General features: G+C 28.3%; 2 protein-coding genes across 2 annotated transcripts; one reads left to right on the plus strand and one right to left on the minus strand.

The window, feature by feature from the left end:
• Positions 1-6983: 6983 nt before the first annotated feature.
• On the plus strand, positions 6984-9454 carry LOC118040221 (F-box protein At1g10780). Its single transcript, XM_035047108.2, has 4 exons — positions 6984-7245; positions 7729-8471; positions 8629-8909; positions 9016-9454. The coding sequence occupies exons 2-4, from the start codon at positions 7730-7732 to the stop codon at positions 9250-9252; spliced, it is 1260 nt and encodes a 419-aa protein (XP_034902999.1). The 5' UTR covers positions 6984-7245; position 7729; the 3' UTR covers positions 9253-9454.
• Positions 9455-14443: 4989 nt separating this feature from the next.
• On the minus strand, positions 14444-16885 carry LOC118040220 (transmembrane emp24 domain-containing protein p24delta3). Its single transcript, XM_035047107.1, has 4 exons — positions 16535-16885; positions 15484-15696; positions 14919-14995; positions 14444-14815 (listed from the first exon to the last, which is right to left on the minus strand). Exons 1-4 carry the CDS (start codon positions 16745-16747, stop codon positions 14671-14673), a joined length of 648 nt encoding a protein of 215 aa, XP_034902998.1. The 5' UTR covers positions 16748-16885; the 3' UTR covers positions 14444-14670.
• Between the last annotated feature and the right edge of the window lie 3939 nt (positions 16886-20824).

The raw sequence follows: 20824 nt of genomic DNA on the forward strand, positions 1-20824 counted from the left end.
CTGAATAACATTCAAAGTTCATATTATAATCAAGTAAGATGTTATAAACTCGATTGTACAAGTTTAAGTAAAGATTGAGAAAGTTTATGCAGAATTCTTAAAATTTGAATTAAAGTTCTTAAATGTTAAATTAGAGAAAAGTGAAATTGTGAAAATGTGATGTTCTTGAAATGAAACAAGATGTAAATGACTCTAAATAAAGCATGATTAAAGGAAAAAAATCAGGTCTTCATGGTGAAAGTGAAGCTAGTCATTTAATTAGGGGATGAGAACTTTTGGAATCAAAGTAAATGTTTGTTAATTATATGTATTTAGTATGTGGAACATGTGTTGATGAGGATTGAAATGAATTTAATTATGATGTTTAGTTGAAGTTGATTTTTTAATATAACTTAAAAAAAATCATGAGAAAATGATGAAATAAATAATTTATTGTTATATGTTGGTTGATTGAAATAAATAATTTACGATTAGTTATGAGGATGATTAGTTGAATGATAGTTTGGTTACTTTTATATATAGGTAAAGATATTTGAAAGTGTTGATAATGAATGGATCCTATAACATTTTCAATATATGAAGTATCGAGGGAGTAATTGTGAATTATAAGAAAAAAATAGAATTTTATGAAGCATATTTTTTTTATATAATATATGTAAAGTTTTTAAATTTATATTAGAAGTTTATGATTTTTGGGTTTTTTGAATCTTAATTAATTTAGTTATATACTTATTTTATTGTGCCCCTACTGAAATTGACCTTAAACTTGTCCCTGAAGGAAGGTAAACATAGTTAAATAATGTGAAAATGAGAGGAGAATTTATTATTAACTAAGGGAGAAGTGTTGGCCAACCAAGGGAAAAGAAATGAGAAATTGTGGAATTTTATAAATAAATGTGTAATTGGCGTATTTAAAAATATTGATTATGATGCAATGGATTTAAATATAATTTTTGTATGTTGGATGAAAATGAAAAGATTATGTATGATTAGAATTTAAACACTTTGGATAGTTAGGATATGAATTAATGTGGTAGAATCTTGTTTATTTAAAAGAACTCATGAGAGCAAGATCTCAGGCTGGTGGAGTAGGATTCTTTTCAAAAATAGGTAGGTGTTACTCATTTCATCTGAATTTTAAAAATTTATTACAAAGTTTTATTTCAAATATTTTGTTTATTAGATGTATATTAATTATTGGAAATAAAAAATTATAGAGAGAAATAATATTGCAAAGTATTAGTAATCTAAAAAGAGTTGCTAGATTTATTGGTATTTGTGAGAGAATTGTTGAATTTTTAATAATCAAAAGGATTGTTGGATTTATTGACATCCACAAGAAATAGTTGAATTATTGATAATTGAATGGATTGTTGAATTTATTGATATCCACGAGAGGATAGCCAAAATTATGTCAATTAGAAGAGATTATTGTTGAGATGTCATAATTAGTGTTGATTAGTTGAAAATATGAATGATAGCTTTTTTTTAAAAAAAAACTTGAGTTATAATGTTGATATTAAATTTAGTGTTAAAGACTAATATATGGACAATAAGTTTCATGGTTAAAATAATAATTATATATTTATATTTTATTTGTTTAATTACATATTCATTATAAGTTAGGTAGGACTAGTAAGGCGAACGGTTATGATCAACCTAGTTGATAAGATAAATTAATGTAATAATGTATATTATAGATTTTTTTGTGAATGGGTATATACATAGAATAATGTTTGAAACATATAAATTAAATAACTTTATTTTAAGTATTGTAATAATTAAATAACTGTTAGTTAAAATTATATTTAGAGGTATATTAATATGGATTTAATGTAAGATGCCAAGTATATGTATGCATATGTACTTATATATTTGTGCATTTTTACTTGGAAAATAGGTTATTTGTTGTTTATATTTTACATTTCTTTGAATGTTTATGCCATATTGTTGATTAAATATATGATTGTGTATGTAATTTTGAAAGTATAGTTGATCTCGAGTGAGATGTGATCTAGGATGGTTGGATAAAGAATGAGATATGGGAATTTGATGTTTGTGATTGAGAGTATGAATGTTAATAACTTGGTATGTCTAGAATATAGGGGAAACTCTACTGGATTTTCTGTAAAAACTTATAGAATGTACTTATAAAGTAACTCATTATAGATGTAAAATAAAATAAAATAAATATTCATTGTTTATTAATGAATTGCTAGTTAAATTTGAAGATGTTACATTCGGCCAAGTAGATAAAATGGGAGGGGATGATAGTTTTTAAAAATGACATATAAATTTTATTGTAGGTTGTTCTTGTACTTAACGATGATAAATTAATATAGAAAATTGAAAGACAATGAAAAGGAGCTCATGGTTCCTTTTATTGCATGTTTCACCCACGTTGAGTCATGAAAGGAAAAGGAGGGAAATTTTTGTAAAATGTGTGTGAATCATCATGAAAATGTGATTTGAACTTCAATTATATTCAGTTGATATTGAATTACAATAATAATAAAAAAAATGAAAATTGAATTTTTATATATACACACACAGGTAAAATAATCAAAAGGTATTACTTAGGGAACTTTGTGTGGAGGTTCAAAGATTTTAGAAAGAAAAAAAAATAAAGATGAAATTATATTATGTTGGCAAGGAATACTACTGAGAACAGGCCATGGTTCGAAATAGGAGCTAAGACATCACGTGTTGTAAGTAGGTGTCTAACTCCTATCATAATTAATTAATGCATTGTTAAAACTGTTTATGTAATTCTTTACATCTTGTTAAATGGAATTACAAAGTAAATGATTTGGTGGATAAATAAAACAAAGAATTAAGAAATTTTAAACTTAATTAGTTGTTCCGGAATTGAGAAATTAATGATATCAATGATAGTATTAAAGTCGCCATTAACTGAACTTGATTAGTTATTCATTAAATTGAAAGACTAATGATATCAATTGTAGTCATTGATATCGGCATTAACTGAACTTAAATAGTCTGAAAAATGAAAGACTAATAATATCAATGATAATCATTAATATCAACATTAATTGAACTTAATTAGTCATTTCTATAAATGGAAGGCTAATGATATCAATGATAATTATTGATATCGACATATTCTAATTGAATCATGTTCTAAATAATGATTAAAAATATCAAATTGGAATTGATATCAGCAGCCCTGCTTGGTAGGCTTGGATAATTGAACGATTAATTATATTATGATGAATGTAATTACCAAAAATTAGAATGATCATGAAATAATAAAGAAATTTATTTATAATCTTAAATGTATTTAAATATTCACATGATGTATTAAATATTATATTTTGTTTTTGGATCGTCAAAATGGATTATATCCACTCTACATCTTTTGATTATGCAGACTAGGCATAATATTTACATTTTTAGTTGTAATATTATTTGGTTTTATCATGTAAACATAAATGTTCATCTTTTATTGTTGTAGTTACTTGAACAAAATGTTCTTTAATATATATATATATATATATATATATATATATATATATATGTTGAGTTTTATATTGAATTTTTGCATTATATATATATATATATTGTGTTTTTTTTAATATATATATATATATATATATATTGTGTTTTTTTTTCAAGAAAATAATTGAGATTGTTACATGCTTTTTTTGGGTTAATAGGATCTCACAATGACATCAACATTTTAGAACAATCTCACATATTTTTTTGAACTAGTAGAAGAGCATGATCCATGTACTAACCATTCATTAAATGGTCATAACTATACGATATGATATTAAACAAAAGAAAATAAGAAAAATTTCTTTGTTGTAACTCAAGAGTCCGTAAGGAAGAATGTAGAGTGAGCTTTTGGTGTGCTCCAAGCATGGTTTGTCATAATTCATGAACCAACATGTTGTTGGCATTAAGAAATACTCAATGATATTATGAAAGTGTGTGTTATAATGCATTATGTAATAATTGAAGATGAGCAAGATGTTGATGAAATTGACTTCAACTATGAATCAAATGATCATATTCTAGTTATATCAACTTTTTATAAACGTACACATGAATTATTTGAATTCACTCAAACACATCTTTATACTAGAGATAGATGAACTCATTTACAACTTGAGACCTTTTAGCTTTTATGGCAAAATCATGATAGAGAATATAAAGTAATGTCTGTATTTTTTTTCATAATTCGATATGTTAAAGGATTTTTCTTTAATGAGACATGAAGTTACCTTATGTTTTCATGTCAAGATAAGTAGCTCAACAATATAGTTAGTACTACTATAAAAATACAACATGAAGAAAAGATTGACAATAAAAAAGAGATAGAAAGCAAAGCTCTAATGAAATTAGAAAGCTTATAGCCATTGAGAATGCATATCTCACCGTACAAAGTGAAGATTGTTATGAGTAACATGCCTAAAAGAAAAAAAATTAGAGAAGGTAAACGTAATTGAGAGCTTCAAAGTAAAATCAAGTACTGATGAATCTATCCTTTGTGGTGGTGTCCTCACTTTAAAATTCATTTTCGAACTTTGAGCTGTTTTTGCGTTTCAAAAACACTTTTAAAAAAAATATTTTATTTTATTTTCAGATTATTTTGATGTACTATTGTCAAAAATAATTTTTTTTAAAAAAGATTATTTTAATGAATTTCTAAGTAAAAAACATTTTGAAAAGCAACCGCTACCACACTCCTAAACACCCTTAAACCCGGGTTACCATCAATTGCCTTGTTAACCTACCTAAAACTCCCAAGCCAATATGAACCCACATCATCATCTTCCATGAATGTTTTTGGCATTCCATAATAACTTGGCTCAAACCTAGCTCCACTTTTTGTAACAGTAGAGGTTTGCGATTGTATGATACTTTGGTGCTTTGTAGCATCAGCTTTGATCCCAAAAGACTGAAATGCAGAGCTACTAGGGTGTATTTGTGTTTTGTGGTTAAGGTTGAGTTTTGTGTATGAGATCCGCTAAAAATACAAGAAAAATTAGTTTTTGTAGTTGAATTTTATGTATAATTAGGTTGTACTCAACCTCAAACACAACCATTAAAACAAATATATCTTTATAGGAGAGAAGCCATATATGAAAATATTCAGACAATTATGCACATCTCAATATACAAAACCTTAAAGATTAAATCTTTGTGAGGTTATAAGGATTTTATGAGATTCCAAATCATTGAACAACTAAAATAACAAGATCCCACATATTTAAAACAAGAAAAAAACATCCATACATAGTGAGTGAATGCCAAAAACATTAATGACTCTTTAGCTACTAGAGAGTTTATTATTTTTATCAAATATTTATGATATCTGATATTTTATAAAGAAACATGTGTCACCCACAATTTATTTAATCAAAATATAAATGAAATTGTAGCGAAAATGGTATCAATTATATCAAAATTAATGTAGTTCTTTTTCATACAACAAATACTACTACAATTGTCTCCAATTTCAAAGCATCTTATACGTGTGTTTGCTATCTTTGTTCCAACTTATGGATTGCTTTATTTTTTTTATCATATAAAAGTAACTCAATTTTTTTATGTAATTTAGTTTGAGAAAATCAAATTTTACTATAATCATATGGCAGCTTCTAATCATGTAAGACCTTGTTTAGGTACGAGGCTGTGCTGTGCTTTTGCCAAAAAAATAAAGGATATTTTCTTGTTTTAAATTCTTTTGGGATGTTTTTAATCATGTGCTGGTATCAAAAATAATTTTAAATAATAAAAAAATATATTTTCTTAACATATTTCCAAGCAAAAAGTATTTTAAAAAACAACTGCTATCATAATATCAAACATTACCTAAAAAACCCACAATTATAACTTTATTAATGCATTGATCACATTAAAACCACATTAAAACCATCAATCTTAATCAAAAGAATGAATAATTCTTGTTACGTTGAGTGTTTGATTTAAGAAATGCCAACTTATATACAAAGTTATTAATATCAATATAGTTTAAGAATTGAGTCCTAGGTTGAAAAGACTAACTCCGGTTAATCTAAATCAACTTTATTTCATGATTTTTTTAAAATCAAACTGTATTTTAACCGAGTCACCAATTAATTTATCAGTCGACTAAATTTAAATAAGACAACTTCTATTTAATTTAATTTAAAAATCAACCCAAACTATATCTCAAATTAATTTTTATATTTTATGCCTGCTTATGTTAAAGTCTAGCGTATATTATTCGTGGTTTGTTGTAATTAATAGAAGTTTTAAATGAGTGAATTCACTAAATAAGTTGAAGTCAAAATTTATTCATCGTTAACTCAAAGATTTGGACTAGTCATGTGGTATGTGTAGCAGCTGGGGTTAGCCATAACGGTCAAAAAATTCAAATTTTTGAAAAATTTCACCTAATTTATTATTAGTATGCGGCGGATCCATACACATGTGACAGCACTCATCTTATACGTTTTTTGTTTTTTATAGGATATCATATTGTAAATTCATGTATCAGCCCTAAATTTTATTTACATATATTTTTTTTAAAAAATAAAATTTCATATTAATATTAATATAATTATAGTGTAGTCAGAGAATTTTATTAAATTTATTTAAATATCTAATTTAATGTTTTAACCCAATAAATTAAGGAAGTGAATAAACTTATTTAACACAAATAAATTTGTTAGAATACTAGTAGTTTTATTTTTGTATTTTTTTAAAAAATAAAAAATTTTAATTTTTTTATTTAAATTAATTATTTTAGTGTTTTTAGATATTTTTAATGTGCTAAAATTAAAAATAAAATTTTAAAATAAAAAATATTATTTTAATATATTTTCAAAAAAAAAAAACACATTTAAAAACTACTGTTACAATACTAAACAAACTCTAACACTAAGATTATAAATATGTGACGACTCTAACACCAAGATTATAAATATGTGATGATTAATTTAAAATAATGTACAGAAAAGAAGAAAAAGAGCAAGAGCAAGGCGGCACCCACTTTCAGCTTTTCAAAATTTGAAAAACCCTCAAATGCCAACAACCTTCCTTCCTTCCATGTATAAGCGCGCTCTAATAAGAAAGTAGACATACATCTTCTTTTTCTTTCTCTTTTTTGGAAATACCTCTCTCTCTCTCTCTCTGCTCTATCAAGTATCAATTAAGGAAAAAAAAGCTCACTCAGCTCTCTCTCTCTCGTCCTATAGGCAGTATCTTCTTCTCTTTCAAATTCCGTCATTCAAAGTAAGCAATTTGTTTCTGGGTATAATTTGTATGCGAATTTAGTTGTAGAATTGTCTGAAATTCTTTAAAAAATTCAAAATTTCACCTGGGTTCATCTTAAAAATGTTGATTCCCGTCTGGGTTCTTGAAATTTTTATGCTGCCTTTTGGATTCTCTCTTTGTTTCTTGTTCTTCTCTTAAGTTCATTTAATTTGGGAACTTACAAGCAAATGTGCTAAATGGGAGATTTTTATGCTGCCTTTTTTTAACAATTTAGGAGCAGCCCACTTTTAGTCTTTGTTGAGAATTCATTTTAAGTTTATGAATTAGCGAAGAACTCGAGATAAATTAAAAGGGGCTGTTCTTTATCTCTTAATTATCAAATTGAAAGTAGTAAATAATTATCTTATTAAGTATTAAGCTTTGTAAAGAAAGTTTTGAAATTTAGATTTTGCATGTAATATTACTGTTTGACTAAAACATGTTTGATTGATGCCCTCACAGAATGGAATCTCTCCCCGATGCGATTGTTCAATGCATTTTCTCGCACATGAACAATGCCAAGGATGTGGCCATCTGTAATTGTGTCTCGAAGCGATGGAAAGAGTCTTTGCCTTTTATCAAAAGCCTCTTCTTCCCCAGGAACTCTTTTGATAACCACGATGGCAGTGACCATCCGGATACCATTGTATGCAAGATGATATCATCGATTGTTAAATTAGAAGAGCTTGTCGTGTACAGCCCCTTTTCGAGCACAGGCCTAGCCTCGTGGCTACTGCTTGTGAGCTCATCGCTCAAACATCTTGAGCTTAGATTGGACAATCTCGCTGAATACCAGAGCTGCATCGAGAGCCCATCGAAACTGGATTGCATTAGCGCTGCAAAGAATTTGGAGTCTTTAAAGCTTTGGGGCGTCCTGATGGTAAAATCTCCCAAGTGGGATGCCTTTCCAAAACTTCAAAGCCTTGAAATTGTTGGTGCTAGATTGGAAGATCCTGCTTTAACTGCTGCCCTTCAGGCATGTCCGAATTTGAAAAACTTGTTGCTACTTGGGTGTGAAGGGGTTAGATCAGTTTCGCTTGAGTTGCTGAATTTGGAGCAATGTAAGTTGGATTTTTATGGTGGGGGTAATTATTCACTTACCTTGACCTCCCCTAAAATCGAATTCCTTGAGGTTCAAGGTTGTAGTTGGATCAGTGTTCGTGAGACCACTCGCTTGAGGAATCTTTCAATTTCAAATAATGCTGGTAATATTTTGATTTTCAATTCAGTTATTTGCGCGACAAGTTTGAAATGCTATCTACACCTCTAATTTTATATTGCCCTTTTTGCCAGTAGAAGTCACCTGATGATTGGTTTTGATATGGTGTAATTGGTTTTTTCTCCCCTTGTAATTTGTTGCAGGGAGAGTATACATGGTAGATTTTGGAAAACTGGCGGCTCTGGAGTTCCTGTCTATCAGGGGAGTCCAATGGTGTTGGAATGCAATAAGTAAAATGCTTCATTTGGCAAGCGAGGTGAAGCATCTATATATGAAGGTTGAATTTACCGGGGACTTTGATAACCTGCAACCCTTTCCGGAGATTGACTTCGTTGATTTTTTTAATAGCCATCCTAAGCTGCAAAAATTCGATATCCATGGAGCCATGTTTGCTGCTCTCTGTCAAAAGAACAGCCTGAAAAATGTGAGTTAGAAAACCCACAATGAATTGACAAATCTATATCTTTAATACTGTAGTGAAACTTCAAGATTGCACACATTAACAGAGCTCTACACTTTTTGCTTTGCAGGTGCAGTCTGGGTTTGTGATTCCTTGTCTGGAGGAGGTGGTGATAACAGTCAGATCGCCATTAAACGCGGAGCAGAAGATAAGCACCCTCGAGTCGCTCTTGAAGTATGGAAAGGTTATGAAGTCAATGGCAATAAGGATTCTTCGGATGAGGAGCAGCCATAGCAGTGCAGATGATTTCTTCGACGAGATTTGCAGGTTTCAACGCATGAATCATAAAATTGTTAGAATAGAATAAAGACTCTTGGTCGAGGCACTCCCTTTTTCATGCTGCTGACTAGATCCACACTGTCCCTTTGGTTCAGTACTCAAAACTTTAATCATTCTTCAACTATTTGATTCACAAATTCTCCAATTTTTAACTTGAATATTGACAAATTGTTGTATTTCATAACTTTTTTCTTCGAAGCAAGCACGTTGATTTTGCATTCCATGGTTAATTTGAGCTCTGTTGTATGTGTTCCAACTGAAAAATCCGGCATGCTTGCAGAGCACAGCTGAATTGTTGAAAGCTAGTCAAGATGAAACACAATTTTAAGGTTCGAAATTGCTTGTAGAAAATGTGATTGAAACCTACTGCACAAGTCATTTACCAGTAAATTACCGACAAAATTTCGAAGCAAAATGGTCCTTTGATTCGCACTCTTTTCGATTGAAAGAAAATCGTTTATAACTGTTCTATGTGTGTGTTTTCTTGTCTGCCGCCTTGTTTTCCATATCACCTTTTTATATATATATTTTTTAACTTTTCCAAGTGCCATTACTAAAACAAATAAAAAAAGGGAGAGATCAGTTTAGCTACTTATATAAATAGTAAATCAAATTAATATATTATTTTTAGATTTTATAATAGTAAATAAAAAAGTGAGATCTGTTAACTATTTATATTCATAGTAAATTGAAGGACAAGTTTTTTTCAGATAAATTTATCAACCAATTAAATCATGAGTTGTGCATTATTGTTAATTTTAAGATTTGTAAAATTAATTGAGGGGTATATAATTGATCCAGATATTCACGTTAATCTAAAAAAAAATTCTTGATCAAATAACTAATTCAAATTTAACTGATACATTTTTACTTTGATTAAAAAAAAAAGACTCAAGTTAAATTATATATTAGTGAATTACTAGAATAACTTGTCAGATAGGATGAAATAATTTAATAATTATGGTTCAATCCAAGTAGACAATAACGTTTGTTTTTCAAGCTATTAATAGGTTTAAATGTTATGATCAAGTGCTATTACTAAAACAAATTAAAAAGGTGAGATCGGTTTAACTATTTATATAAATAGTAAATCCAATAAATATATTATTTTTAGCTTTTATAATAAAGTCATGTCTTGGCATAGTTGATTGAAGTATGCGGGGTGAGCCTAAAATTGTGGGTTCGACGCCACTCCAAATAGCAATGCTACCAAAGGCCTGTGTTCCAAGTTTCTCGGGTTATCAATTTTGATTTTCAAAATAATATTATTTTAGATAAAAATTTAAAATCAAATTCTTTAAAGTTATCTTTGTTGAGTTTAGGAGGTCAATTAAATTACGAGTTTATCAAATAAGTTATTCAAATTTGATTGATTTACTTCTACTTGGTTCAAAAAATAAATAGCTGGAGTTAAATTTTATGTTGATAGATTACCAGATCATTGTCAAATAAAATCAAATTTAATAATTATGGTTTAATCCAAGTAAACAGTAATATTTTTTTTTTGAAGCTATTAGCATGTTTTTTTATTAGAAGGGGATATGATTGAATGACTCTAAATTTTTCCTTAGTGATAATTTGTAGATTATTTTTCTTTACGCGTCTTAATTAATCACTAATTATATATAAAAACAAGTTTATCACAAGAGGGAGGAATAAAGCATGTTTTCGGAGTAAACAATTTAATCAGAAAAAAAAAAAAATCTTATTATAGATAAAACTAGATAGGTAATAATGCTATGTTGCGAATAGAATAAAATTTCTTGATATGAAAAAAAAAAACGATCTAGATGATAATTACACGAGTCAAGTTGGGTTAGCTTGATTAATCTTTGATCCAGTATAACAGATTAAGAAAAACCTCACAAAAAAAAAAAAATAGAAAAGAAAGCAAAAAAATTCCGTTCAATAATTTCATCTCAAAAATAAAATTTTAAAACAAATTTACCAAAGAAAAATATTCAACTCAACTTAGGCTCACTTAACAACCCACTACCCATTGGTAGCGGAGCTTTTTTTTTTTTTTGAAAGTGATATGATTGAATGACTAATTTTTTTACTCAGTAAGAGTTTTTTTACTCAGTAATTCGTAGAGTAATTTTCTTTATGCATCTTAATTAATATATATATATATATATATATATATATATATATATATATATATATAAAAGTACATCACATGAGGGAGGAATAAAGTCTATTTTTCAAAGTAAACTACCTAATTAAATTAAAAAAAAAACAAAATTTATTCTAGATAAAACTAGATAGGTGGTCACGCTAAGTCGTCAGTAGAGTAAAGTTTTTTTTAACATGAGAAAATAAATCTAGATGATGATAACTCAAGTGAAGCGGAGTTAACTTGAGTAACCCTTGATCTAATTTAACAAGTTAGGAAAATTCCACAAAAAAACAAAAGAAGAGAAAGTAATAATGTTCAAGGCTTAATAACCTAATTATCAAAAGATAAAATTAAAAATATATATATATAAAGAAAAAAAAACATCAAAGAAAAAAACAAAACTCAACCTAGGCTCACTCAACAACCCGCTACCTGTGATATGAGATCAAGCTAAACAAATATATTTAAAAAAAAATGGACAAAAAGACCAAAGTTAAATCAATAGAAAAGAACATAAAAAAAAAAAAAATGAGCAGACCAGAGTTAACTTAACTAACCCCTAACTCGGCCCAACCCCTACATAAAAAAAAGTGGAAAAAAATCATAAAGTTTAAGGCCCAATAGTCTAATGTCAAAAAATGATATTAAAAAAAAAAAAAAAAACTTGAGTCAACTTAAATTAACTTGCAACCCATAATAAATAGTCGTGATAAAAAAAAAACTTTTTTAAAAAAAGAATGTAGAAGAAAAGATTGAAGAAAATAAAAAGAAATGTGAAAAAAAAAAACTGAGTCAACTCGATTATTTCTCAAAACCAGTGACTCGATTTATAAAATCAAGATCACCCTATAAAAGGCAAACACTAAAAAATAACTAAGAAAAATCCCTAATTTTTTATAATTAAAAAAAAAAAAAATAGTAATAAAAATAATGAGGACAAAATTTGAGATAAAAACTAAATGAAAGAAAACAATGAAAATTAAAATAAATTAAGAAAGGGATAAAAAAAACAACAAATAGAAGAATGATGACCATAATTGGATTAAAAAATAAATTAAATAAAATTATGAAGAATTAAATTAAGAAATAAATAAATCAAGAAAATGATAAAAACAAAAAAAAATAGCAATAACCACATCAGATACAAGAAATTAAATGAAATAAAATGTCCAAGGATAAAATTAAAAAACAAATGAAAGTTTAGAAAGCATTAAAAGCAAAACAAGTAGCAATAATAAAAAAAAAAAACCAAAATTAATTGAAACACAAACTAGAGAACAATTAATTTTTGAAAAAACTGACATGAATTTCGAGGTACAAAAAAAAAAAAAGAGAGAAAAAGAAGAAAGATTAATCGAATATCCCTTATGAACATGCACCCCACCACCATTAAGAGAATGACCTACCACTTCTAACACTGTTGGTGACAACAATATTTAACCATCGAAAGGAGTCGTGCGCATCACCTAAACACTCAAGTGCATTTCACTTGTTAGTGTATGCCCGCATCATCCATTTTTTTTTTTTAAAAATATTTTTATACATAATCAAAGGTTCAATTGCTCCCTATCCTAATACATAATCACAAAATACTCGTGTTAAAAAGACCTAAGTGCCCTCAAATATATATTCTATTATTTTTAATTTTAAAGGGCAATATGGATCCTTACTGAGCATCAAAGATGATAAAGACCTCTCCAATTTTTATTTATTTATATTTTTTTACTTTTAAGAATATTTAAATCATCACACATTGTTCATTAAAAATGCAAAAAAACTTATTCCTATTAAAAATGATAATGACTAATGGATCTCATTGAAAAGATTTTCCTACCCTTAAGGCCACGTTGATACGAACTAAGTCAAGTCGAATTCGACTTTAAAATATTTTGCTAACTAGTTTGACGAGATCGGACATATCTTTCAAACTGTACATCGAATTAAGCTGAAATTTTATAGAGAGATACTAGACACATGAAACTATATTATGGTAAATTTTCAGGTTATATGAAGTTTAGGAACATATTATTTCATATGGTTGGAGTTATTAGATAAACCTTGTCAAATATATCAGATTACATCTTCGTGTATTATTTAGGACATATCTAGAGTTATAGATGAAATGTTTCTACAATTCAAGTTGGGTTGGAAACTAAACATCTCAAGCTTTCTAACCATAAATGGTAGACTCGATAATTCATCTAGAAAAAAGAGAACAACATGCTTGAAGTCAGACTGAAATCTACTAAAAAAGTGCAAAAATTAGATATTCGAGCAACATGGAGGAATTTTAAGCATGAAAACTATATTTTTATTATCCTATTTTATTTATTTATTTAATATTGAATAATTATTTTTAATTTGAGTTTGTTTTAGCCCATTAGATATTATTTAAAGATTTATTTCATTATTGAACTTATGTTAGTTGGAATACTAAGTTTAAGGCTCTTTAGCTTGCAACCCAAAAAGAGTTCATTTGGGTTAGTTAGAAAAGACAATATTTATATATTTTTTTGAGCTACAAATTTGAATAGCAAGTTGAAAAATAAACATGAATTTTCCTTTTGTTTGTTTGTGGCAAAACAATATTTTTTTATATGGACAAATCATACATTAACTTATCAAATATTAATTTGCTTCACAACATCATTTCCATACTTAAGAGCTCTTAGATGCGAGGTTATCTATGAATCCAATCTTTTTTCAAATACATTTGGTTCTTCAATAAACAATTATCTCTGGATTAAGATTCTATCAATTTGATTTTCAGCTTTCTTAAGTTTTTATCTATTTTGTTAAGGGTTACTTAACCACATAATCAAGAGGTCCATATCATAAATTGTTTTTACCATATGAATCTATCTACAATGAAATGCGAGTGTGTATGAAAGTGAAAAATTGAGCTCATTAATATTTTTTTTATAAATTTAAATTAAACTAAACTTCTACATGTGACTTTGGAATCACTACCATTTTCCTTTATAAAACATAAATTCTTAACCCTATTTAACGATAAAGGTTTTAAAAGAGTGCTTCAAGTTGGCATGGAATTTGATAACTATGTATTAAACACACCTTGGTCGGATGTAAATGGCCAATGTCAAGAAAGAAGCCCGAAAGCATTAGTCTCTATCAGTTAAAAACAAAATTAAAACAAACATCCAACTTAAACGTTCCAAAATAAAAAATTAAAAAATTAAAATTAACGGCGAGAAGAAAGCAAACCTTGCTCTATTCATGGTAATATAATTGCCTCTTCTACGTGCAGGAAAAGAAAAGAGTAGCAAAATTTCTTTCAGCAAGAAACAAAAGTTTGATTACCAATATCTAAATGAGCTTCTTCTTCTGGAAGTATCGTTTCAAGTGCCACACTTGCAATGCCGAAACTGCAATGCAGACACCCAAAGACATGAAACTAAACAATGCTACTCTGGTATTTGTTACTTCACTCACAGACCTCAACTCTTCTTCCCTGTCAGTATCACCCAATAAGATGGAAAAAAAACTTTTAGGTTGAATAAAGGAGAGAAATTGCAAGAATGTAGAATGCGTTTGGAATGTAGAGAAGAATAAACCTGGATTTGAGATAGAGTAGATTCTCATGGATGGCCTCCACTGCTCCTTCAAGTTTCCGCAGCTCAAGCTCAACGCCCTATGGGATGACAAATTAAAATATAGTTATACATCATGATGTCAAGCAATCGAGGAGGGAAACTACACAGACATGCAGATTATGTTTGTATCTCCACGTAAATGCACTATAAGCTTATTGGAAACTTCTTCGTTATGGAATAATAAGCTTTCACATATATTCAATATTCATGAAAAAAAACAATCTATCATGCACGCGCGCGCGTGCACATAAAGTTCTAGTCCTAGGGTCTTCAACTAACAATTTCTTCAATGTCTTGCTTTTTCCGAGTAGTTTTTAGAAAGGTAAAGGATCATATAAACACCGGTTCTCCATCTCCATCTTGTCGACAATACAAAACTTCCGATATATGATATTCAAATAAAGATAAAGAAGAGTGCATAAATAAAAGCTGCGGAAGCTTTTGGCTCAGATAAATTCATTACTAGACTACTAGCAGTTTTCAGAATTTGATGGCCAAGGAAAGAGGGTGTCTTTAGCAAGCTTACCTCTATCTTCTCTTTTCTGGCAACTGAATCCCAATCCTTAGCAGCAATTCCAGTTTTCCAGTCAATGTTAACACTCACATCTCCGCTCCCTTGAACGTGGCCATCCACCCAAAAACAAGCCAGGTAATTGCCAGCCTCATGAGTTGTGAAAGCGAATTGACCATGAGTCACATTCTCCTTAAGGTGAAGGTTGTTCCCATATGGTGATGTCACCTACAGAAGAAACAAACAGTTGAGGATAAAACTTCGAGCAAATTAACAAAAGAATAATGGATATTTAGTCATTCAAGTTCGAAAGACTAAGAACTCTTCCAAAGAGTTTGAATCATGCAATTCAAGACTCTCCAGGACCAAATCATCTCCTGCGTAAGCACAAGACCCGAAAATTATTCACGGATTCCAATTTATGTAAAAGTAGAAAAAATTATATAGCAAAATTACTAGAGGATTAGGTAGCTCAACTCGATGGTTAACGTTTGGTTACTATCCTAATAGAAGAGCGGAAACCACCATACAAACAGTAAAGACATGTCTTTCTATATTTTCTATTTTAAAAATATAAAAATTCACTCCAAAACTACACTCCAGATAAATTTATTTTTAAACCAAATAATTTTTTTTCCCTCTTCTATATCTATCTTTTAATAACCACCTACTAGTCAACTTTAAAGATTTTTTTTTTTAATTTTTATGTTTTTTTAATTTTTTTTCTTGAAAAAAATTGCTTAAAAAAACATCTTTTGGGGATAAAACCCACATTGACCGGCAATCTAGTAACCCGTTTCTTAGACCGGGTCTAATAGCTATGTTTCATGGGTTCCCCGGAGCAATATTTCCCCTACCAGCATCAAAACGGGACCCAGCCATGGACGGGTAAAAACCACTGCTGCTCATATAATAAATCTTGCAAATTGGAAACAAGAGCATGTGAAATAATTGCTTATAATTGATTCTAATATAAAAAGATTAATGGAAGAGGTACAAATCACAATGTAATTAATTAAAAAGGTGTGGAAATTACTTGCTAATAAAATTAAAAAAAAATGCTAACCTTGACAGAGATGGAAGGGATGTGGGAATGGTTATCGGAAACGACAACATAATCAACCAAAACGACAACATTGTTGTGGATTTCCTCGGACACGCACTTAGTACCGGATGCCGGTAGATTCAACCATACAGCTTCGCTAACCATGAAAAGATTGCAGCTACAGATCAATACTCCTAAAATGCAAACCAATACCAACTTGCCACGCACCCCCATCTCCCTCCCTCCCTCCCTTCTTTCTGGTTATTGGGCTATGAGATCGAAATGAAAGAAACGGAGATGATGAGTTACGATATACTCTGCACTTCTCTCCGATAACCGATGCACCGTTTTGCTTCCGTTTTAATTTTTCATTTAAAATTATTGATTTCATAAATTTATTGAATCTTCGGTTGGACCCGGTCCACTTAAAATGAGAGGGTTCTTGGGCTTCCATAGATCACTGGGCCGCCCAGTTCTTATCCCTTTACATAAATTTGGAGATTAGTAATTTTCATCTTGTTCCACATTCGCCCGTTAAGTGAGTGACTCTGAAAATCTATTATTTAAAGTTTGATATAAGTTAAATTTCAAGTTTAGCCGGTTTTGACATTAGTCTCCACATATTTGGTTGACTCGACTAAATTAGCTCGTAACATAGTTAACTTGATTAAATCTCTTCCAAATTTTACAAACTCAACCTCAAGAATTTTAAAATAAAAAATAAAAATGATATTATATTGAATAAAAATAATAAATTTAGAGTAATCAATAAATTGATCAAATAATTAACTAATAAAATAGTAATTCAAGATAGAAAGTAGTTTTGTTGACATTGTAAACTCAAAATAACAAGTGCAATAAAATTATTGGCAATTCCCAGTGAGTGTATATTTTCAATTAAAAAATTTTGGATGAGTTTTTACTGTGCATTTTTTTATTGTTTATCAAAACACAGGTCACTATGAATTGAAGTACTATAATAATGTAGCTCTTATTGTCAAAGAAACTTGTTAGCCATACAGTTAGGGATTAGATTATCTTTTCTATAGGATACATTTAGATTGAACAAATGGTTGGGGACATAATGATCCGTTCAAGGTTTTTTAAGATAAGGCATTGAGGAATGACATAGTTACTAAACACCTAGCACTGGGGTTAGGCTAGTTTATCAAACCCTAGGCGCTCCGGCCAGCAAACTCGCACGTCTAGGTCTGGCATACCATAATATTAATATAAATATTTTTTTTGTCATTATTGTTAATATAATTATTAAAAAAAATTGAAGAAAAATATTATTATTATTGAAAAAGGCCATAGATTTGATTTAAAATGTAAAATAAAAAATTATTATTATTATCATCGTCAATAAATTTTTTTAAAAAAATTATTATTACTATTGAAGAAAAACCATAAATTTGATTTAAAGAGATTAAAAACTATAAGAACTTGGGTCCGACAAGTTTAATAATATTATTAGTATTATAAACATTATCATATCATTATTATTAATATTATTAAATTTTTAAAAAATATTATTGTTATCGAAAAAAATAGTAGATTTGATTTAAAAGGTAAAATTAAAAATTATTATCATTATCATTATTGTTACTGTTGTTGTTATTATTATTATTATTATTATTAAATTTGAAAACAAAATTATTACTATTGAAAAAAAACCATAAATTTGATTTGAAGGGTAAAATTAAAAACTGTAAAAACTTAGGTCCGACAAGTTTAATATTATTATTAGTTTTTATAGATATTATTATATTCATTATTATTGATATTATTAAATTAAAAAAAAACATTATTACTATAAAAAAAACTATAGATTTGATTTGAAGGGTAAAATTAAAAATTATTGTTGTTGTTGTTGTTATTTTCATTATTTTTAATATTATTTATATAATTATTAATAAATTTGAAAAAAAATATTATTATTATTGAAGAAAAAACATAAATTAAAAACTGTAAGAACCTGGGTCAAGCTTGTTTAATATTATAAATATTATTAGTTTCATCATTCTTAATATTATTCATATAATTATGAATAAATTTGAAAACAATTATTGATATAAAAAAAAACCATAAATTTGATTTAAAGGATAAAATTAAAAATTATTATTGTTATTATTCTTTGTATTGCTGTTAATATTATTTATATAATTATTAATAAATATGAAAAAAAAATAATAAGATAACACATATGTTTGGCATAGCCACACCACAAGAATAAAGGGTCTAGTAAGGGCGCTAGACCTAAGTAACTTGGGTGTAGCATCCACAGACCCAGGTATTTTGTGTCCGGCAAGGGCGTCAAACCAAAATAACTTGGATATGGCATCCCCAGACCCAAGTATCTTGGGTTTGGAAATGGCTGCCAAACTTGAGTCTTTTTTAAAAATATTTTTAAAAATGTAAATTATTTATTTTATTTTACATTTAAAAAAATTATTATTGACCCGCTGCGAAGTGCGGGCCAATACACTAGTGACATCTAAAAAATAAGGGTAAATTACAATATCACGTAATTTAGTTATTTTTTTTATTTTGTTTTTATTTTTTTAAAAAATGATTGTTTATATTCTAGAGTTTATAACTTTATAATACTTTATATTATAACTTTAACACATAAACAAATAAGATTATTTACATGATTATCATCATATTTCAATTAATAAATAAAGAGATTATTTACAACTTCATTATTGAATAAAAAAAAAAAACATGGCAACCACCCTTACCCTTTTCTCCTTTCTTTTATCTTAAATTGCTTAGAGATTTTATATAATTTATTAAAATTATCATATTCATGCATAACCCAAAACCCAAAAATTTGCGATCAATACCCAAAAAAAACTATTAGCTCTCTCTTATGTATAACTCCCTCTCATAATATATATATATATATATATATATATATATATATATATTATATATAAAGTCATTCTCTCACACTCACACGCCTTTTTTTTTTTTAAATAATCTAGTTTTCTTTTTTTAGTTTAACGTGGGTGTCCGGGCTAACTTGCGCGCACCTCGACTAATTCCACAGGCCCTGAAGTTAACGACCATGTAAGCCTCCAGTGTCCATCATATGAGCAACCTAGGGCTTGAACCTGAGACCATAGAGGGAGCAATTTTTTTGGTCCCAAGTTCTTACCACTAGGCTACCACCTAGATGGTTAATAATCTTAGTTTTTCTTGTTATTAGTTGTCATAGTACTAGTAAAAATAAAAATTCACTTGAAATAAAAGAAGATAGGTTTGTAAGTTGTTGAGGATGGAGATTTGGATGTTCTTTTTTCATGCCCTTTTTTTTTTTGTCCTGGGTTTGAATCTAATTTCTATTCTAGGAATGAGTTTTTTAGATTGATTGAATTATTTTTATGAGTTATTATAGAGAGGTGGTGTGACTACGAGTTCGAGTCAGTGAAGAGAGGGGGGTTGAGGATAGAATAAAATTGGGTTTTACATGTAAAAAAGAAGAAGAAGCAAAACATCATAGTAAAATAATTAAGAGTATAAAAAGATCAGGCTTGAATCAATTAATGATATGGGTTGTTTAATATGATTTTTCTTGAATTTTATGATTTTATAACATGGGTTTGTTTCTTGGTATTATCAGGTTAGGGTATTTGATTTAGGTTTATTTATTGGTATTTTTAATTTCATGTTGCTACTGAAAAAAGACAAAAACTTTGAATTTTATGTTGCTGTTAAAAAAAGACAAAATAAGATATTGACAAGCTTCAAGCTAAATTGGTTAGCTTGTAAATTGATGTTTGGCATGATGTAAACCATTTTGCTTGTGATATTTGTTGTTATAACCAAAATTTGACCACCCTTGTCCCAACATGGTTAAAAATAATAATAAAAAGTTATAAAGAAAAAGATTAGGGAGAAAAATGACATGTTCAAATGGCACGCAAGTAAGAATTAAGAACTAAAATAAATATGAGAGTTTGAGTCATTCTAAAAAATATTGTTAGATGAAAAGATAAAGAAAAAAAAACATAAGGATATAGAAAGATAAAGAGACAAAGGGATAAATGATAAGAAGAGTTGGAAGGACAAGTAAAGAATTACCTATAAATAGACCACATTCGTTAAAAAAAAAAAACCAATTAGAGAAATAACAGAGATACTAGATAGAAAAGATAAGAACAAATAGAAACATAGTAAAAAAAAAAAAAAAAAAGAAAAAAGAAAAAAAATGAGAGAAACCAAAAGAAAACCAAAGACATAATTTTTTGAGAGGTTAAAAGAAAAAAGTGACTAGGTAGAAAAAATGAAAGAAAAAGAAAAATA

The sequence above is a fragment of the Populus alba genome, chromosome 1 (assembly GCF_005239225.2).
Source record: "Populus alba chromosome 1, ASM523922v2, whole genome shotgun sequence".
NCBI classification, from domain to species: Eukaryota; Viridiplantae; Streptophyta; class Magnoliopsida; order Malpighiales; family Salicaceae; genus Populus; species Populus alba.